Source organism: Choloepus didactylus, chromosome 13, assembly GCF_015220235.1.
Source record: "Choloepus didactylus isolate mChoDid1 chromosome 13, mChoDid1.pri, whole genome shotgun sequence".
Taxonomy (NCBI): domain Eukaryota; kingdom Metazoa; phylum Chordata; class Mammalia; order Pilosa; family Megalonychidae; genus Choloepus; species Choloepus didactylus.
The window spans coordinates 18,173,829-18,196,125 of NC_051319.1; the positions used below are offsets into that span (position 1 = coordinate 18,173,829).

Genomic DNA, 22,297 nt, shown 5'->3' on the forward strand with positions numbered 1-22,297 from the left:
TTCCGCCGGAAGAATTTATTTTTCAGTTTGTGAAGTCCAGTTCAAAAGTTATCTTCTCAAGGAAGTTTTCCGACATCTTCCACCTCACGGAGCCTACAGGGGTTATTTTTCCTCTCGCCTAAATTGTGAGTTCTCAGAGAGCAAGGATTGAGCATTCGTCATCCTTTAACCCCTGATATCCAGCCACTTCCAAACACTAGGAGTTTCACAAACATTTACTGAAGGCAGATTACAATGCCTGTTCCTCAAGGTTCTTCTCGCCAGCCTAGACTTGGCTCGCGGGAAGTGACGTAGTTTCAGGGAAGTTGTGCTTCCGGTCCCGAGTGCATACGTCACCGCAATGGGAGGAGAGCTTCTCTGGCTCGCAAACTCTGCTGCTCTGGAGGATTCACGCGCGGTAAGAAGTCGCGAGCCGTACACCAAAGTGGGGCAGCTAGGCACCCTAATGCTGTAGAGTCATCTCGTTCGTTCCTTGGGGTCTGGCGGGTCAGTGTGTGGGAAGCGAGGGAGGCAGAGGAACTGGCCGCAGGGTCCGAGATACCCCAGCGACAGATGGGGCTGGAGTGCCAGGGTTCGCGGCCTGCCGTGGGCGCCGGCGTTGGGGAGCGGCCTCACCTGTCCGGCGCTGGTCACTCGGGTCGACGTGCCCAGCCCCACTGGAGCCCGCGGCGCGTGAGGCTCCGCAGACGTAGGGCCTTCCCACTTCACTCTCTTGGCACTCAGAGCTTCGTCTTCCCCACCTATGGAGGGAAAAGAGGATCCACATCCTGTTGAACAGCTCCTGCCCCACTGTGACAGTCGCAGAATCTTCAGCGCCTAGTGTGCGCGCGGCGAGTAAAATGACGTGCAGGGACTCACAGCAATTCACTAGCCCCGCGCCTCAGCAGGTGTTGAAGGCATGTGTTTTGCGACCTCTCCGACCGCCGGGACTGAGGCGTTAACACTGATTGGTGCCCCGGATGCCGCTTTAAAAAAGTGGCAGCGTAATAATTGAAGATGATTTGAAGTCCCTAGGTTGAAAGTAACTTAGATCGTGATTAATAAGAGAGGAAGGTCTGATATCATTACATGACTTTAAACACTTTTATGGACTTTATTTGTAAATCTGAGGGAAGAGTTGTAATGCCATACTTCACGTTAGAGGACATTTCTGTATGCTTAGAAATCTTTTACGCAAATTGTTTGCGTTGAAATGGCAGACTAAACCAGAAGATTGGGAAGCTTAGATATCTGTATCTAAGTACCTGGGGCTTAGATATAGGAAAGTAAACGGCCAGGAAAACTGCAGAATTTGAAAGGGGTATTAACTTCATTCACAGTATTGCTATGTGATATAATTTGGGGGAAATAATTTTTTCCTTAACAAATTGTTTGCTAGTTTTAAACAAGTATTTATATTTCAGTTTTGTGTGCCCCCCCCCCCCTTTTTTTTCTTACTGGTGTGGTAGCTTCTTTGATAAGGGCTAGATTTACAGGTACATCTGTAGCATATTACAGAAGTAAATGTGTATATGGATATCTACAGGTAGTAAAAAGTGTTTAGTGATTGAAATATAACATATGGGCATATGTGATATGGTGTGTATCTTTAGTTTGTTTTTTGTTTTTGTTTTTAATGACAACTAACCAGCCATGATTGTCTTAAGGATTGATAAGGTACCTCTGAAGAAACCATGACTAGGTGGGCACGAGCCACTACCACACATAACAAGAGACCCTTGCCTGCAACATCATGGGAAGACATGAAAAAGGGATCCTTTGAGGGTACAAGCCAAAGCCTACCAAGGGATAAACAGCTTGAGGCCAATAGGCTGGCTCTTAAAAATGTTGCACCCCAGACAAAACACAAAAAGAACAAAAAGAAAAAGGAGTACCTAAATGAGGATGTGAATGGATTCATGGAATACCTAAGACAGAACTCACAGATGGCTCAAAATGGGGTGATGATAGCAACAGACAGCCAGGAAGTAAGGGAAGAAATTGCAATCGCTTTAAAAAAAGACAGTCGACGGGAAGGAAGAAGATTAAAAAGACAGGCAGCAAAGAAAAATGCAATGGTAAGATAATCATTTCTATCATGTTATTTACTTCATATGGCTAGAAACCTTTATTCATACACACACACACACACATACACACACACAGACACAGACACAAATGTCAGGGTCAAAGATTGCCTAATCCTCCCATTTTGAGGGCCAGTAAACACTAGCAGTTACGCTGTTTTAGTATCTTCTATATGCTAGGTACTTGATATATTGATTGATCACACAACAACCGTACGAAAATGGTGGACTTATTTCCATATGAATGCAGACAGCTGAGTGACTTCCTGAAAATTACTTAGCTAATATAAGAGGTGAAATTCAAACCCAGAGTATGTCTGACTTCAAAACTATGTTCTTACCCTGCCTTCCAACTATTTTTCAGATAGCCTTTTTAAAATGTCAAAACAATGAAGAAAAGTAAATAAATGTGTGTGGTTCCCATTACTTGGAAAGGATGTTTTTGTGTTGTCCTTATCCATGAAAATCTGAGGCATAGGATGGAAATCTTAAGAATCACCTTAGTTAGTAGCAGAGCAGAGTAATAGCAGAATTAAAACTCCTTGAGACTCCCTAGTCATTGCTGCTTCCCTTCCCCCACATAAAGGAGGAATACCAGGGGCAGCAGGTTTATTTCTGTAGTGCCTAGGCTTAGATTTTAAACTATGTCAGACATAGGAAACAAATACTTAGTATAATCCTTTCTCTTCTCTAAGTCAGCTTCCAAAGTCATCTAGGAGAGTACTGCATAGGAATCAGGATTTGTTGCCAGTTATTACACATTCATTCTTTATTAGACTTGCTAAATATAGAGCCTGTATGCACCAATTCAGGCTTAAAACTTTACAGCCATTATAAATTGTGGCTTCTGACTATTTGTAGGATTAGTTCTATGCATTGCCCTATTTAAAGATAATTATTTAGAGATAATACTAATGAAACTTAGGATCAATTTGGATAGAAAAGGTAATTGCTTCTATTTGGATCAGGATAGAGTAGAATTGTGTTTGAATTTTAAAATTAATTATGTTTAAATTTTTTTTAGTCAAATAAGTTAAAGCTTAAAGATAATTTCATTGGTGTAGGCAATATGGTGAATTGCTTACTATTTGAAAAAAAAGTCATATGGTGACCTTTTAAGAAAAGCTTTATATTTGTAATTAAGGGAGAAAGACGCTGTTTTTCCAAAGGGCAAAAAAAGAAGAATGCTTTATACATATTATATGGTGTTTGTTGAGGCCTTCTTCAAATCATTTTCTTGCTATTCTTTGTAAAACTTCCTCCTAGCATCAGGTCTTAAATGCTAATAAATTGATTAGGATAGAGATCAGTCAGCTCTCCGCAATACCATCTACATTAAACTTCAGGATCATTCAAGAAATTGATATTTGGTGAAGGTTAGGTTTTAAAGGCAATACAAAACTGATAGATTAGTAGTGAGAATCTTGACTTCACCAAGAAACCAAGAATTCTTACGGTAATGATCCAGTTTTTAGTGGCCAGCTTTTGCTGCAGTTGTAGGTTAAATGTATTTTCTTCATTTGGACCAACTCATTCTAAATGCAGCAGTCACTGAAAATCTGAAAAATAAAGGAACTTATTCTTTTCTAATATATTATTAAACAGGAAAAAAGGAAAGTGAGGACATAGTTGCAAAATACAATATATTTTAAGTCTATTGTGCCTGTTTAATTTTTCTTAAAAAACACTTATTTTGAAAAAATAATAAATGGTTATTTGTTATCCAAGAAATATATTTACCCATTTGCAGTTTAAATAATATAATTTAAATATCTGTCATTATTTATTATGGCTGTGTTCTCATTCATTGTAGCAAAATAATCCTCCAAATCACTATAGAGTATGAAAAGGAACCAAACCATTGTTTAGTTGTATGCTAGAGCCAAAAAAATTCATCCTAGAACAAATCACTCCTTTAAAATATAATGTGTATATGTTCTAAAAATGAAACTTCTTTTTCTGAATATTGAAGAATATGTATTACAGTTATATAAACAATCACGGTATACTTTTTGGTATGAAAAAGATATTTTTTGAATCCTAATTTAAATGGAATCATTTGACCCAAATTCATTCAATTATGTGAACATTCGAAGTACAATTATTTATTAATTTTGAGTGAAAATTTTGTAGCTGTGGTCTATCTTCAATAGAACACTGTTTTTCTAATGCAAACATCCCCACTAATGAAACAAATAGCTCTTATTTGCTTAATCCATTTATAACCTTATTTCTGAGATTAATGGATTTCTGGACTGAAGGTTTTCAAAAGCACTTGAGACCCTTTGATGGAAATGACATGTCTTATTGGTTAGGAATGTGTGAAACACTTTTTCTGCAGATAAAATATTGAGATTTTTGAAAAAGAGTTAATTATAACTTTAAAATGAGAAAAGTTTTAAAAATATTTCTGATAAGAATTGATAGAGTCAGTGTAGTTTTGCAGTGTGAAAACTCACATTTTGTTTTCCCAGGTATGTTTCCATTGTAGAAAACCTGGCCATGGGATTGCAGATTGCCCGGCTGCCCTTGAGAATCAAGATATGGGCACCGGAATATGTTACCAGTGTGGTTCCACGGAGCATGAAATAACCAAGTGCAAGGCTAAAGTAGACCCAGCTCTTGGTATGTTTTTCTGTCAGTTTTTTGTTTGTTTGGTGGGGAAAGTAGCTAAGAAGTAGCGAGCTGACTATTTTTGTTGACAATTTGTTATGAGCATGCCACATAATATTTTGAAATTACATGAGATTAAATTTTAAGGCATGTAAAAACAGATATGTTTCCATGCAGAATAGTTTAAAATAATGTGAATGATAAGATTTGTCGTATTCTTAGTAAACTTCATAGGAACTGTTAATCCTTACAGGTGAATTTCCTTTTGCAAAATGTTTTGTTTGTGGTGAAATGGGACACTTGTCCAGATCTTGTCCTGATAACCCCAAAGGACTCTATGCTGATGGTGAGTACCATTACCCTCATATATCAACAATGGTGAGACATTTTGCAGAGTTATTTAATTTACACTCTTAGAATTTTTGAAAAAATAGCAAAACCTTGAGAATTACCTTATTTTTAAGTGCTAGTTCTGTGTACTTGGCTTTTGTGTTATCTCTCTGACTTGATATATTAGTAAGTCAGAACAAAACTAAGGTGTATATTTCAAACCTGTGTTTTCATTATCATTTGGGAAAGTATGTTATACAGTTCTAATTTTAAACATTAACAGAAGCAGAAGGGTCATATCTCAAGTGGAAATAAGATTTTAAAAATAGTATATATTTTAAAAATTAAGTCTACTGGGCTTCATTTCTTCACATGTGCCAAGACTGTCAGTTTACAGACTTCTGTTTCATATCCAAACTGTAAGTTTAATTTAAAGTGTTAAAACCAATCACATGGAGGTATGTTTGCAGCCTTTGATTAAAAATGACTGCAGAGGTCCATGTAAAATGTATGTTGTGTTTAAACAGGTGCTGTTCATGCTTTAGTAGAGAGACATAAGCTTTCGCATTGTTAAGAACATTTATATATGCTTTCCTTTTTCCTTTGTTGATTCGTATGCATATATTGTCAAATAGCTTTCATAATCTAATTTTACTTTAAGTAAAGCTTAAACAGTTGGCATACAAAAAAAAAAAAAAATGTATATTTAATCAGCCCAGCATATCATTTTAGGTAGAAGGGGTGGTACACACTACCCTTTCAATATTTGAAGTAATTTTGTTTCTTAACTTTTTCTTTGGTTAATTGTCTGGCATGGGATCATGTAGCTTTCTTATCTTTAACTCAGCTAATGTCTTAAGGTCCCTGCAATAAAGTCTGTGATGCCTAAAGCTTTAAAGAAGAGGTTGTCATCTGTTAATGTGAGTCCACACTTAGGCCAGTGTGCTTGTGGCTGGTGCCATCAGGTTCTAGACATCTCTCATGTAATGTCCTGGGTTTTCCACAGAGGGATCCAGTGACAAAGCATGGCTTTTGGAGTCAGTCAGACTTGGGTTATAACCCCAGCACCACCACTCACTGGCTCTGGACTTTGGCCAAGTTATTTAACTTCTCTCATCCTCAGTTTCCTCACCTGTAAAATGGAGATGAAAAACCTGTATTTCATTGAGTCAAAGATGCATATTATTTTACATTTTAATATCTCTGAAATTCAGATGATATTACCATTGGGGAGTGTCACATAACTGCAGCATATTTTCTTCTGATTGGTGCCTGAAATAATGGTGCATCTGATAATCAATGGTGTCTTAAATTTAATGAATTGCAGTGTTTACCTAGAAGACTTATTGTAAGGATTAAAATACATTTATTCAAGTGCCACTTCTACTCCACTCTGGCCTATAAAACAGCAAAGAGGTCTGGTAAAGTGCTCAAAAGTGCCTTTCAGTTTTGAACTGAGGAAATAGGTCAAATAGTATGACTAATGAGCAGAGATAACTTTGGATGGTCAACCAAAATGACTGAATATACAAAAAAAAAAAAAAAAGGTGCAGGCAAGAGGGAGGATTCAGCCAGGTTTGTATTTTACTGAGTCATTTTTCTCATTAAGTGACTTAAACTTTGAGCATCGTCATGATCATGCTTGACCATTAAGCATTAGTGCTTGACCATTAAGCGAAAGGTTCATTTGACAAACTGTGTGTTGTAATTCACAATCCTGAAATCTTGCTTAAGTAGATAAATAGGCATTTTTTATTTTTATTAGGGTTAGGGTATCTGGCGATAGAAAGCACTATAATAAAAGTTCATTTCATTCCTTTTCTAATAGCTCAGCCTAATAGGATCTGTAGAACAGAGCAGTCCATAACCTTTTTTGGGGATTACTGACCATCTGAGAATCTAATAAAAACTATGGACATCCTTCTCAGAAAATTGCATGTGCATACAACTTTTGCTTACAGATTTGAGGGTTCATAGACCCTTGACTATCTAACTGTGGTTAAGATCCAGGCTTCTGTGTGTGGCTGTTGAACACTACAGAGGTTAAGTGCCTTCCATCATATCTCTTTCCCACTTTGGCCCAGAAGGCCAGGTGCAAGAAACCGTGGATAGGTACGGTTTTGTGCTCTATAAGGTTAGTGGAGAATTAACTCATTAGGAATGGCACCTACTTCTGTATCTGGCACCAGCTGCCTTTACAACTGACAAGGATGTGGGAATCAAATAAGATATGAAAGTACTTTGAGACATTTAAAAGCCCTATTTAAGTAGAAGGTGGTTTTCAATGATTTTGTTCTTTCAATAGGTGGTTGCTGCAGACTTTGTGGCTCGGTGGAACATTTTAAGAAAGATTGCCCTGAGAGTCAGAGTTCAGGTGAGATTTCTGGGTCTCCATTTAGAAGGGGTGAGATTGGTATTTTCCTGTGTTTTTCCTGTATTTTGTTACTAATAACTGTCACTGAGATATTACTGATTTTAAGGCCATTGGTTTTCCTGTTGGAGTGATGACTTTTGTCAGCAGTAGACACAATATTGAGTAACTGAGCATTAGCTGTTGTTCTCAGTTGGAAAGAAAAAACTCTGACCATTAAGCCTTAGAGGAAGCTGATTTTAAACATTCTTGTGTTGGAGTATCCTCATATATGTATTGTTTTATGTGTACCTAAAGGATTCAGAGTTGATTGTGAAAATTACTGAAAATGCATGTTCTTCTCACAACATCGGGCCAGTTAATTTCTTCCTTGGTAGTCCACAATTTCATAAATGTTCACTATGCCTGTGGCAGACTTTTGGGGAAGTGGAGAGACCATTATTAGATTAGTTTGCTTGCATTCAAATGCTGATAATCCTGTGTGAAAGAAAGCAAGACAGTAGGAGAGCTTCTTAGGGAAAAAAAACAGTCCTTTTTGTTTCCTATAGTCAAGTACTACACAAAATACATTCATCCATTCTTATTCCTTACCCCTAACATATGATCTGAAAAACATGAGTTTTTATTTACAGTCTTGTCTAGAAGAAGATAGTCTACTACATTGTAGGCAGTCAGATTTAAATGAAGTGGGATTTCATTCTCCCTCATGGGAGGATTGCCCCTTCCAAATGACAAGACTGACAAGCAGATGTTATATAATTTCACAGGTGGAATCTTGTAGCTTTAGAACTGGTGCTTCATAAGTCTTGCTGTTTACAGACTCTTAGAATTCATTGATTCTATAATAACGAATTCTGGGAAAGAAAGAAAGAGCTTTCTCATCAATTTGTGCATTGCAAAGCAGTTGCTGCATTTCCCTAATTGGGATGAGAAATTGCCTGTGGTACTCCAAAATCAAGGGTTATAGTCAATTACAGAATTGCTCACTTTCCTTTAGTGATGGAGTCTTCCCTCCTTGTGATTAATCGTCAAAACTAGTTCCTTTACTAAACCAATACCAATCTAAGTGGATGTCTTTGATTACTGTTATTCTTACATTCTGACTTTCCTGTTCCTTTCAGATCGAATGGTCACAGTTGGTCGCTGGGCAAAGGGAATGAGTGCAGACTATGAAGAAATTTTGGATATTCCTAAACCACAGAAACCCAAAACAAAGACACCTAAAGTTGTTAATTTTTGATAAGATTAGTCATATGGTTAATTATCACCTCATTGCTACCCTCTGAACTGGACCTACTTCCCAAGATGGAGCTGAGCTCCCTCAAAAATCATTTCCTGAGTTTTGTCCTTTAAGGAGTACTTCCACCGTTCTTTGGAGAAAATCACTGAAGAACAGTATAAGATGTTTAAATTGCGTCCTCTAAGAGAACATATTTTTAACTGGCAGAACTTAGGTATAACTGGTGGTTGTATACCTGATTGTAACAGTCAACTTTTCTTAAAAACAAAGGAAATTCTGCATTAATGTCAGCCACCCTTAATCAAAGGGTAACTGCTTTATGTTTGGAAATAAACTTTGCTATATTGTTTTCTTATTTCAAAGTATTTTATTATTACAGTGGAAACTTATTTATAAATTGCCACAGAATTGGCTGTATTAAAAATCTTGAATAAAACTCATTTGCTATTTGCTTATTTTTTGAATACCTAAATCTGGACTGAACTAGCCATTGTCCATTAACAGTATCTTTGGAAACAAGGTCTTTTATGAATCTTAGGTAAGGATAAACAAGGATTTGGCTAATTTTTGTTTTAGTTCTGACATAAAGAATTAAAGATTATTAAGGTTAAATGGAAATGAACGTTAATTTAACAGTACCTATTTCTTTACCCTTGGTTTTCAAGAGAGAAATTCTACCCAAGATTCAGTTTGGGCTACTTGACCAAAATAAAGGCACAGAGCAGACTGTACATCAAATTTAGCATTTTGTTCACAGGTTTTAGATGAATCAGGGTGAAATGGAAGTATCACTGTAATAGAGTTAGAACACTAATCAGAGACCTGTTGTTTGATTTGATGAATACATGCATACTTAATACATGTATTTCACAAGGCAACCATTGTATAATGGAATGACTCTGGTGAATTTTGTGTTTCATTTTAAATTTTACCTGATTGGATACATTTGTAACTGAAGGAAGCAGCTGTGATTAGTTACTGATGCCTTGAAAGCAAAATATTTACCAAATAAGAAAACTCTTTTCTCTTTTAATGTCTGAACAATTTTACAGTTCTAGTCTTCATAGAAGCTGTTCTTTTATTTTCAGTGTGAGGGGAAAATAAGATTACAAAATACTGTTCAGTATCCCAGACCTTAAGGAAATGAGTGCCATTTAAAAGAATTACACTTCATGCAGCTGGAGGACAGCAATGCTGCCTTGGTTCTTTAGTCCTAAAACACCCAGATTTATTCCACCTGTGCTATCCAGAGCAGAAGGCTGTGTAAAGTCTAAAACCTATCAGCTGCAAGTTAAGTTTAAGGCTTTCTGTATAGTCTTTAATGCAAGGATATTTGTGTCCACTTTGTCTTCTTTGGGTTTCTTTGCATTTTTAATGCTTCATAAGTTAGTGAAATCATTAAAAATAAATTACAGTGCTGAATGTAACATTAAAAACGTGTATGGATACTGTCAAATCAATCCATCAGAGACAAATTCTGACACTTCCTAAATGATTGTGTGTTTCACAAAAGGAATTATAGATGATTATTTTCTTAGCTAAGAATTCCTAAAGAGGAAGGCAATATTTATCCATTTATATATTTCCTAAGCACCTGCTGTGTTCCTGGTACTCTTTTAGGCACCTGGAATTGTGGCAGTGAATCGACAGACAAGGGCATATGCATTATGGGGATGAAGGGTGGAGAGGAGACAAATAGGAAAACTATCAGAATGAGATAGTTTATTGAATTTTTAATGTTTTATTGAATCCTGTTAAGGGTTGACTATGTCTCCCAAAATGATGTTGGCATCTTAATCCCCAGTACCTGTGAATGTGACCTTATTTGGTAAAAGAGTCATTGAAGTTGTAGTTCAGTTAAGATGAGGCCATACTGAATCATGAGCCCTAATCCAATATGACTGGTGTCCTTCGGAGGAGGCAGACACAAGGAGGAAAGCCAAGTGAAAACAGAGACAGAGAATGCAGTGATTCACCTACAGACCAAGAAACACCAAGCATTGCTGGCAAACACCAGAAGCCAGAAAGGCAAGGAAGAATTCTCCCCTACAGGTTAGACGGAGCACTGCCCTGCTGACACCTTGACTTCTAGCCTCCAGAACAGTGAGACAATAAATTTCTTTTAAGTCATCTAGTTTGTAGTACTTTGTTTCAGAAGACCTGGGAGACTAATACAAATCCCCTAAGACTTAGTCCTTAGCACTCTTTTCTTCCTTCAGTTCAATCTGTCCTTAGGAAATTTCATAGAAGTTTATCTTTCACCTCTCTATGGCTAACTCCTAAATCTACATCTAGCCCTGATAACCCAGGTTTCAGTACCACCTTCTTCCCTGTCTGCTGAATATCCCTACTTGGATGTTCTACTGACAACTCAGTCTCAATATGACTTTAGGCTATCTCATCATTTCCGCCCCCCCAAAAAATATGACTGGTTTCCCTTCTTGTCTCCACTATTTACAGTTCAATTACGTTTCAAGTCACTAGGCTTGAATCTCAAGTTGCTCTTCTCTTGGCCCTTTCATAGCCAACCCTCTTCCTTTGGGTCTCTGTTTTACTATTAGCTTAATAGAGAGTCTCTTCATGAGCAGTCTTGTAGGAAATATCAACCCCTTTCCTCCCCTATCCTGATAACTTTTCATTCCCTTACTCTCTTAATTTTCTCCAGAATTTATATCCCTTCCTAACCCTAAATATTTATTTGCTTTTCCCCTCTCCACCTGAATTTAATGAATAAATTATATGAAGGGAATTAGGGAGAAGATGATGCCAATGGCTGGATAGTTACTTTAGATTGGATAATCGAGGGAAAGCCTCTGAGGGGCAGATTTAAGCTGAAATCTGCATGTCGAGAAGGAACCAACCATGTTAAAAGATAATGGGAAAGAATCATTATAGGGAGAGGAAATAGTGCAAAGCCCCTAATGAGCTTGCCATATTTGAGGAATAGAAAGATCAGTGTGTTTGAAGCATAGTGAAGAAAGGACACAGTAAGTCCTATTCTCACCACCCTATTTAAAATTGAACCTGCTCCCTCATCTTAACACTAGCACTCTTGATCCCTTTTTCCTTGCTTTATATTTTTCTATCATCACCTAACATACTAATTAGCTTATTTATTATATCTATCATTTACTACCTGTCTCCCTACTATAATATAAACTCCATGGGAGAGGGATTTTGTCTGTTGATGGATATATCTCAAATGCCTAAAACAGTGCTTAATACATGCATGGTAGGCTCACAATAGATGTTTGTTGGATGCATGAGATTAAAAAGGAGACAGAGACAAGATCATACTGAAGAATTTAGGAACCTGTTGGAAAGGTTTTTTTTAAGTGCTTTATTGGGATATAGTTCACATACCATAAAATTCACCCTTTTGCAATATATTCAGAGTTGTACAACCATTGTCATTATCTAATTCCAGAATATTTTACTACCCCAAAAAGAAACCCCATACCCATTAGTAGTTATTCCCCATTTCCCTCTGCCCCAGCCCCTAGCAACCAATAATCTACTGTCTATCTCTATGGATTTGCCTATTCTGGCCATTTCATATAAATGGAATCATATGATATGTGACAATGTGTATATACTGCTTTCATTTAATAGTGTTTTCAAGGTTCATCCATGTATCAGTACTGTGTTTTTATTGCCAAACAATATTACATTGTCTGGATATACTGCATTTTGTTTTCCATTCATCAGTTAGTGGACATTTGGGTTATTTCCACTTTTTAGCTGTTATGAGTAATACTGCTATGAACATTCATATACATGTTTTCATGGGAACAAATTGTTTTCATTTCCCTTGGGAATTTAACCAGGAGTTGGCTTAGTGGGTCATATAGTAATTTTATGTTTGACATTTTGAGGAACTGCCAAATGGTTTTCCAATGTGGCTGTGCCATTTTACAATCCCACCAGCAATGAGTGAGAGTTCCAATTTTTCCAATCTTTGTCAACCACTGTTATTGTGTCTTTTTAATTTTAGCCATCCTAGGGGATGCGAAGTGGAATCTCATTGTGGTTTTAATTTGCATTTCCCTAACAGCTAATGATATTGAACATCTTTTCATATGCTTATTGGACATTTACATATCTTCCTATTCAAATCATGTGTCCATTTTTAAATTGGATTACTTACCTTTTTATTGTTGAGTTCTATGAGTTCTTTATTCTGCTGACCTTTTCAGATACATGATTTTCAAATATTTTCTCTCTTTGTATAGACTGTCTTTTCACTTTCTTGACGGTGTTCTTTGAAACACAAAAGTTTTAGTTTTGATGAAGTCCAGTGTGTCTGTTTTTTCTTTTGTTGCTTGTGCTTTTAGGGTCATGTCTCAGAAACCATTGCCTAACCTAAGGTTTTCTTTTAAGGCTTTTATAATTTTAGCTCTTACATTTAGATCTATAATTCATTTTGAATTACTTTTTGTCTACTGTGTGAGGTAGGGATCCAATTTCATTGTTTAGCGTGTGTCTTAGTTTGCCTGAGCTGCTATCAAAAACACCACAACCTGGTTTTGGTTTAAACAACAGGAATTTATTGGCTCAAGGTTTTGAGGCTAGGAAAAGTCCAAAATCTAGATTAGGAAAGGCTTGCTTTCTCCCAGAAGACTGTAACATTCTGGTCTGGCTGCAGGCAATTCTTGGGGTTACTTGGCTTTCCCATCACATAGCTATCTCTTCTCCTTTTTCTTCTGGGCTCCTGCTGACTTCCTACTTCCAGCAGCCTTTTCCTTATAAGGCCTCTGGTAATCTGGATTAAGACCCACCCTGATTCAATTTACCATCTTCAAAAGGTCCTATTTACAAAGGGTTGACACCCACAGTGATGTGGATTAAGATTAGGAACATGTCTAAAGTGGGGTACATAATTCAACCTACCATAGCATGGTCATATCCAGTTGTCCCATTGCCATTTGTTGAAAATTTCATACGATTCTTTCTGCATTGAATTGTGTTGAAGTCTTTTTTAAATCAGTTAACCAAAAATATCAGGGTTTATTTCTGGACCCTCAATATTATTCATTGATCTATATGTCTATCCTTGTGCCAGCACCATACAATTTTGATTACCATTTCTTTGAAGTAAGTTTTGAAATCCGGATGTATGAGTCCTACAATTTTGTTCTTTTTTTCAATTCTGTTTTGGCTATTCTGGGCTTCTTGCATTTCCATATGAATCTTAGGATCAGGTTTTTGTTATTGCTGTTTGGAGAGTGCGTGCTTGTTCTAGTTTGCTAATGCTGCCAGAATGCAAAACACCAGAGATGGATTGGCTTTTATAAAAGGGGATTTATTTGGTTACACAGTTACAGTCTTAAGGCCATGAAGTGTCCAAGGCGTACCTTCACTGAAGGAAAACCAGTGGTGTCTGGAAAACCTCTGTTAACTGGGAAGGCACATGGCTGGTGTCTGCTCCAAAGTTCTGGCTTCAAAATGGCTTTCTCTCAGCACGTTCCTCTCCAGGCTGCAGTTCCTCAAAAATATCACTGTTAGTTGCACTTGGGGTATTTGTCCTCTCTTAGCTTCTCCGGAGCAAGAGTCTGCTTTCAACAGCCATCTTCAAAATGTCTCTCATCTGCAGCTCTTTTGCTTTCTTCAAAGTGTCCCTCTTGGCTGTAGCTCCTTTTCAAAGTGTCACTCTCAGCTGCACTGAGTTCCTTCTATTTGCCAGCTTATTTATATGGCTCCAGTGATTTAATTTGGACCCACCCTGAATGGGTGGGCCAACACCCCCATGGAAATTATCCAGTCAGAGTCATCACCCACAGTTGGATGGGGCACATCTCCATGGAAACACCCAAAGAATTACAATCCAACCAACACTGATAGATCTGCCCACACAAGATTACATCAAAGACAATGGCATTTGGGGGGACATAATAGATTGAAATTGGCACAATGCTTATCATGTCAAACTCAGGACTATCTAAATAGTGTTTTTCTTGTATCTTACATTGCATTCAATTTCAATTTCATGAGATCTGTATACTGATTTTTCAATTTTCTTGTTTCTTTGACCTTGTTTACCTAGCAGCTATACACAGTCTGGATCAGTTTGAAATCTATCCATCCTTGAGAACATTCAGGAAATGCGTTGTGTAAAAGCAGGCCTAGCATCTTGCCCACAGCTAAATTGCTTGTCAGTTACCACCTTCCATAGTGTACAATCATTTAGCCAATCTCCCATCTTTTTTAATGTGCAATTTTGCTCACATGCTGGCCAATATAAATGGATTTTATGAGTAAGATGGGTCATGATACTGTTTTCTAAAATGAAGATAAGTCTATTGATTTTTTCTTTTTATTGTAAGAGCAGTATATTCTGTAATAAATGCCAGCTGGGATTTTGGAAAGCATTATGTTGAAACTGTAGACCAGGGAGTGTGCCATTTTCACATCAAGTCTCCCAATTCATGAATGTAGGAGGTCTTTGCAATTCTTTGGGTCTTTAATTTCTAAAAACGTTTTGTAGTTTTCATTGTATGAGCCTTGTATTTTTGTTAAATTTATTCCTATGTGTTTTATTCTTAATGCTATTGTAAATGGAATTGTTTTCTGAGTTTCTTTTTTGGACTGTTTATTGTTAGTATATAGAAATACAGTTGATTTTTTTTAAATTAATTTATTGAGGTGAAATTCACATAACACAAAGTTAACTATTTTAAAGTGAACAATTCAGTGGCATTTAGTATATTCAGAGTATTGTGCAACTACCACCTCTATGCAGTTCCAAAACATTTCCATTATTCCAAAGTAAAATCCCTTTCCTATTAGGCAATTTACTTTCATTCTCCATTCCCCCAGCCACTGGCAGCCACCAATATGTGTTCTGTACTTATGGATTATCATTCTGGAATTACATTTGACTTTTGTGTACTGATCTTGTATCCTACAACATGGCTGAATTCATTTATTAGCTCTAATAGTTTTTGTGTGTATTTCTTGGGATTTTCTAAATATAATAGTATATCTTCCACAAATAGTTTTACTTCTTCCTTTCCAATCTGGATGACTTTTTGTTTGTTTGTTTGTTTCTTTTTCTTGCCTAATTTCCCTGGCTACAACCTCCAATACAATGTTAAATAGAAGTAGCAAGAGCAGACATTCTTGTTTTATTCCTCATTTTAGGTAGAAAGCATTCATTCTTTCACCATTAAGAATGATGCTGGCTCTAAGTTTTTTATAGAGGCACTTTATCAAGTTGTGCAATTTCCCCAACTATTCTTAGTTTTCTGATAGTTTATATCATGAAAGGATGATGGATTTTATCTTTTTTAGTTTATCTTAATTGGAGTTCATTAAGCTTCTTGGATGTATAGATTTTTTTCCATCAAATTTGGAAAATTTTTGGCTTTCCAAGTATTCTTTCTGCCCCATTCTCTCACTCTGTCTCCTCTCAGTTTTGGAATCCCATTATTCATGTGTTGCCTGACTTCATGATTTCCCATAGATTTCTGAAGCTCTGTTCATTTTTCTTCATTCTTTTATATTTCTTCCTCAGACTGGATAATCTTAGTCTATCTTTGAGTTCACTGATTCTTTCTTCCACTTGCTCAGATCTGCTTTTGAGCTTCTCTAGTGAATTTTTTTTTTTCAGTTACGGTACTTTTCAATTCCAGAATTTTTATTTGATTCTTTTTTTGAATTTATATCTTTTTATTCATATTCACTGTTTGGTGAAATATCTTTCCCATTCTTTCCTTTAATTATTTATGATTATTAATTATAATTATATTATTTATGAGTAAATGATTTCTTTTAGTTCTTTGAACATACTTATAAAAGTTGATTTAAATTCTTTGCTTAGAAAATCCAACTTATTGGCTTCCTCAGAGACACTTTCTATTGACTTCTTTTTGCCTATGTATAGGCTACACTTTCATATTGCTTTGCATGTCTTGTATTTTTTTTGTCAAAAACCAGATATATTAAGTAATATAATATGGCAAGACTGGATATCAGTCTTCTTCACTATAGGGTTTATTGTTGTTGTTGCTCTTTATTGTTATTGTTAATGCTGCTACTGTTTCTTTAGTGATGTTTTTGGACTTATTCTGTAAATTTTACATTCTTTGTCATGTGTGGCCACTGAAGTCTCTGCTTAATTAGCTTAGTGGTCCACTAGTGATTAGACAGACATTTTCTTATATGCCTTAAACCAGTGAGTCTCCATTTAGTGTTCTGTAGCTACTGTTACAAATTACCATATTGGGTTAAGACAACACAAATTTATTCTTACAGTTCTGGAGGTCAGAAATCCAAAATGAATCTTACGGGGCTAAAATCAAGGTGTTGGTAGGGCTGGTTCCTTCTGAAAACTCCAGAGGAGAATCTGTCCTTACCTCTTCCAGCTATTAGAGGCTGCCAGTATTCCTTGACTTGTGGCTACATCACTCCAAACTCTGCTTCTGTTGTCACATTGCTTTTTCCTCTCTAATCTCTGATCCTCCTACCTCTGTTTTATAAAGATGTTTGTTTACATTGGGAATACCTGGATAATAAAGGATAATCTCCCCAACTCAAGAGCCTTAACTTAATCACATCAGCAAAGTGCCTTTTACCATGTAATGTAATGTATTCACAGGTCTGGGAATTAGGATGTGGACATTTTTTGGGGGCCATTATTCATCTTACCACAGTCTCCCAACCTGTGCTGAGAGGCTCTGTGAGTTGGAGCACACCATTCATGTGCTAGCAGTTTATGACTCTGCCTTAGCCTTCACTTCCTGCTTACACAAAACCTCAATATCACCCAGAGGTGAGAGATTAATGCCTTAATGTGTCTTTTCTGGGTGTGTGTATACCCTTGTACAGGTGCCTGGCTTTCTAGATCCCCAGGATTATGTTGGAGTTTTTCAAAGTCCCCTATGTACACCTTATTCTCCTGCCTTTCAGATTTTTTGGTTAGTCTACTATGTTGTTCCAAATAGTATACTCTTCCCCAGTTAGCTGTGATGTCAAACAGTTGCCACTGATTGTTTTTGACAAACAATATAGGATTAAGGCTGCTTGTACTGAGTGAGCTCTTAGTCAAGTCAAATAAAGGCAACCCCTGAGAAAGAAGTTTTTCCAGGAAACTATCAGACAGAAAAAATCCTGACAGTTTTCTGGGATGGTTCATTTGGGGGAGCTCTGAACCCCTTTTGTCTTGTTCAGTGGCTGCTAAGCTGCTGTTCTGCACAGCCACCATGGTTGAAAGCTTGATTTTTGAGACTAATGGGAAGCTGGAGGAAGGGGTTTGGAATAGAGCAAGTTAAAATGCCACAAAGCTAACATTCATGCCAACATTCAGAAATTTTTCTTGAATAAATGCTCCTTGGATTGTTACAAGACTTTGGTTAATTTTCAGAGTTCAGAAAGGGTTGATTTTGACAATTTTTTAGGCAGTATTTTTGTTTTTTTTTTTATGGAGGAACAGATTTTCAGAGGCCTCTACTCTGCCATTTAGAAAGTGCTTCTCCCCATTGGAAAGCCTTTTTTTTTTTTTAATTACAGTTTTATTGCAATATAATTTACATACCATACAATTCACTATGTAAAGTGTACAATTCATGGTTTTTAGCATATCCAGAGTTGTGCAACCATCACCATATTAAATTTTAGAGAATTTTTGTTACCCAAAAAAGAAATACCATGCCCATTAGCAGTCATTCTACATTCCCACCCCTCTCCCACACACATACCCTACCCACCCCAGTCCTAGGCAATCACCAATCTACTTTCTGTCTCTATAGATTTGCCTATTCTCCTTATTTGAAAGGTTTAACCAGGGAAGTGACATGATCTGAAAAACATTTCTAAAAATATCATTCTGGATAATGTGTGGAGAATAAATTGTAGTGTTACAAAATTAAGATGCAGAGAAAAGTCAGGAAACTATTACTGTGAGAAATGATAGTGGCTTAGACTAGGGTGGCAAAAGTGAAGACTGAGATGGAGAGAAATGAACATAGTATTTTGTTTTGGGCAGGTTGTGGGCTCCCAATTGACCTTACTATTCAAAATAACAAATGTGTATTGATAGAGATAATTGTTTCTGATCTATTTTTTTTTTAAGAGACCAAGTTTCATAAAATTTTTACTTGAAAAAAAAGTTTTACAAAATACCATTCTTCCACAAAGAAACTTTCCCATAGGATACATGTAAGCTTTCTGCCTTAGAGATATAGCATGACATTCAAAGGGGAGAGGTTTTTAAATAGCCACATAACTGCAAAACCTACAAGATAAGTAGGTGGGTTGTTGTTGTTGTTAAAGTGCCTTTAAAATGCTAAAGCAAGTAATGAAATATAATTGTTGAATCTATTTTAAATTTTAAAAGTTCCTTTAAAATGATCCATGTGGTATGCACAACATCACAGCTGGTACAAAACTGCCTGTATTGAAACACAAAAACAATGCATAAGAACAATATTCTCTTAAAAATAATTTGAAATGCTGCCACTGCATCATAAGGGAAACTTAGACAAGGGTGTTGACAGTATTCAGGGAATTAACAAAATAAGCTGAATATTAAAGTATTCAAACATTTAATTTTTTTTTTTGAGTTTTAAGTATTTATTACCTTTGTTTTTAATATAATTTATGGGCTTACATGATTTAATGTTTAATAATGACATTTAACAAGAAGCTCACAAAATTCCCAAAAATTTAAGTCAGTACTTGCAAGCCAGTATGAACTGATTCTAGCACACCACTGTGTGTGCATATTTACATACACACACATAAACATATATATATATATATATATATATATATAATTATGACACATTATAAAGACTGGTAGTATTTAGTGTGGAAAACATTAATTTATATCATAATAGTTACTAAGCTAAAGGTTCATATTTTCTCCTTACAACCATGTTGGGCTCCAATAACATACCCCAAATTTGTTATATTAGCATACTCACATAATACCTACAAACATCAGGGATTCTTCATCTGTTTAATGATGTTGTCATTCAACATTTTTTAAGAGTCGGATTCCACTGTGAATATGGGTACAAATGAATACTGTCCATTGTAGTTACAATAAGATTTTGGTATCACATCTGGAACATGACACTATACAATATAAATTGTAGATAAAGATTTTTACCACATTTCTTAAATGAATACTATCCCCTCGGGACAAATTTTCTGAAGAAAAGTTTTAATTTTTCTTGAAACCTTTCACATATTCAAGACATTTATAAGGTTTTATCCTAGTACCAATTATCTGAAGTCCAATGAGATGTCATTTTTTGGTAAATTGTGGTGTTCTTTCGGTTTCTGTAATTTCATTTTTTAAATTGTGAAACAAATTTGACAGGTGGAAAAGGCTTCTGAACATTCAGGACGTTGAGAGGGCTTTCACCCTTGTGTGAATTCTCTGATGTTTAGTTAATACCGACTTGTGGCTAAAGGTTTTCCCACGTACATTACATTCATAGGGTTTCTCCCCTGTGTGAGTTCTCTGTTGTTTGGTGAGAGCTGATTTTTCACAGAAGGTTTTCCCACATTCATTACATTTATACAGTTTCTCTCCTGTGTGAGTTCTCTGATGTACAATGAGGTTTGACTTCACACAGAAGGATTTCCCACATTCATTACATATAAAGGGTTTCTCTCCTGTGTGCGTTCTCTGATGTACAGTTAGCGCTGACCTGTAACAGAAGGATATCCCACATGCATTACATTCATAGGGTTTTTCCCCTGTATGTGTTCTCTGATGTTCAGTGAGGTTTGACTTCACACAGAATGTTTTTCCACACTGTTTACATTCATAGGGTTTTTCCCCTGTATGTGTTCGCTGATGGTTGGTAAAAGGTTTCTGGCAAAAGGATTTCCCGCATTTGGTACATTCATAGGGTTTCTCTCCTGTGTGTGTTCGCTGATGCTGAGGGAGGTTTGATTTCTCCCAAAATGTTTTCCCACATTCACCACATTCAAAGGTTTTTTCTCCTGAGTGACCTCTCTGAAGTCGGGTGAGATGTTATTTTTTTGCTGAAATTATTCCCATTCTTCACTGTACTCATAGGGTTTTTCCCCCATGTATTCTATCTGATGTTTAAAGTGGGTTGACTTTTCCCAAGTTTTGTCACTTACTTTATAATCATGGTGAATCTTTCTTGAGTAAGCTCCCTGATGGATAATGAAAGTTGAATTGTTACAGAAGATTTCGCCATATCCATTATATTCATAAGGATTCACTCCTGTAAGAGGTCTCTGGTGTTCAAATCTTAAATCCAGATAGAAGGGCTTCCCACAAATATTGCATTCAAATGGCTCCATATCCAAATGAGTTCTCTGAGAAATACTGAACTTTAAATTTGGGTTGAAGGCTCTTCCACATTCATTATGTTTAGAGAGAGTCTCTCCTATCTGAGATTTCTTATTTTTAAAACAGGCTGTCTCCTCATGGAAGCCTTTCCCATTTTCATTATATTCAAAAGGTTGGTCAAAAATTGCTGAGTGAGACCCTTGCTATGATTGAGGACATTTCTTTTTTGATTATATTTGTAAGATTTCTCTCCAGTAGAAATTTTCTCATGTCTAATATCAAGGAGCAATTTCTGACATATATTGAACTCATCGGGCTTCTTTCCTGAATAGTTCTTCTTCTTTATAATTAAGTCTGAAATATTTCTCAAACTCATTTCACATGAATCACATATTTTATAGGAATTATTTCTTGAGGGAACAGGGTCAGTGCCCAGAGTGAAAGATTTCCCTACTCTATTACCACTCTCTATATTTAATGTTTTGTTGTTGGTGAATACAAGTTGCCAAAAATGTTCATCTTGATTTTCCTGGTTGTTATCTATCAGGTCATCACCTTTCCAGTCTTCTGAGTAGTGCTGCCTTGGGAAACCCTCCTCTAACATCCAGGGCTCTTCTCCTTGCTCTATCTTGAAAATCACCTCTGGTTTAGTAATGCAATAACCTACTGAGATGAGGTGGCTATAACTTTCTAGGATCACATCTTTGTATAGGATCTTCTGAGCAGGGTCCAGTAGACATCACTCTTCCTGGGTGAAGTCCACACACACATCCTTGAACGACACTTGTTCCTGGGATTTGTTCATTTTCTGTTCTTCCTGGAGAAGGTAGAGGTGTCCATGTGCACCTCCGAAATATGTTGAACTTATACATGACACTTTTCACTGAGTGAATGTTAACATTTGTTTCTTATTGATTTATTACCAATTTAGGTTCTCTCTTCTTAAACTTGTCCCAGACCTCCGACCGTCACACAGCTTTTGATGGCTTCAGCACACTGTGTCATGACTATATACAACCAACAACAAATGAACACATAATAAATAGGAAAGCAAATGGTAACTCGAGATGTGGGAATGTCAGAAACAGGAAAGGGCTGGTTTCCATTTTGCAAATGAGGAAACTGAGGTACGGAGGGGTCTTCACTCGTCCAGGCTCCAGGAGCAGCAGGACGGGTCTTCCTGAGACCCTCCCAGAGGGTCATGAACTGTATTCATAATTAATAAACACCAAAGCAGCCCACAACCACCCAAGTCTGCGTCGATTACCGTGGCCCCAACATTCCCGGGAGGGAAACCAAGTCCCACCGCGGTCATTTATGGCTGACTCCCCCCTCCCTCCCACTCAGCCCCCCAAACATTTAATTTTAATATCACTCTAAGGGTAAAACAACTTGCCATAAGT

At 36.7% G+C, this 22,297-nt stretch overlaps 1 protein-coding gene and 1 pseudogene across 2 annotated transcripts; one reads left to right on the forward strand and one right to left on the reverse strand.

The window, feature by feature from the left end:
- Nucleotides 1-328: 328 nt before the first annotated feature.
- Nucleotides 329-9,060, forward strand: ZCCHC9 (zinc finger CCHC-type containing 9). 2 transcript variants are annotated; one of them, XM_037802004.1, is made up of 6 exons: nucleotides 329-397; nucleotides 1,631-2,057; nucleotides 4,541-4,691; nucleotides 4,933-5,025; nucleotides 7,315-7,383; nucleotides 8,502-9,060. In XM_037802004.1, exons 2-6 carry the CDS (start codon nucleotides 1,674-1,676, stop codon nucleotides 8,618-8,620), a joined length of 816 nt encoding a protein of 271 aa, XP_037657932.1. In that variant the 5' UTR covers nucleotides 329-397; nucleotides 1,631-1,673; the 3' UTR covers nucleotides 8,621-9,060. The 2 variants fall into 2 exon arrangements, with proteins under 2 accessions (XP_037657932.1, XP_037657931.1); XM_037802003.1 differs by having other exon boundaries at nucleotides 331-397; nucleotides 1,647-2,057.
- A 10,904-nt stretch (nucleotides 9,061-19,964) lies between these two features.
- LOC119508038 lies at nucleotides 19,965-21,961 on the reverse strand (annotated as a pseudogene).
- Nucleotides 21,962-22,297: the final 336 nt, after the last annotated feature.

Bases quoted from the DNA above. Each gene is read 5' to 3' on its own strand.
- ZCCHC9 (XM_037802004.1), top strand. From the start codon at position 1,674: ATGACTAGGTGGGCACGAGCCACTACCACACATAACAAGAGACCCTTG. The intron at 4,692-4,932 runs GTATGTTTTTCT...TAATCCTTACAG, and splicing joins TAAAGTAGACCCAGCTCTTG to GTGAATTTCCTTTTGCAAAA. The intron at 5,026-7,314 runs GTGAGTACCATT...TTCTTTCAATAG, and splicing joins CAAAGGACTCTATGCTGATG to GTGGTTGCTGCAGACTTTGT.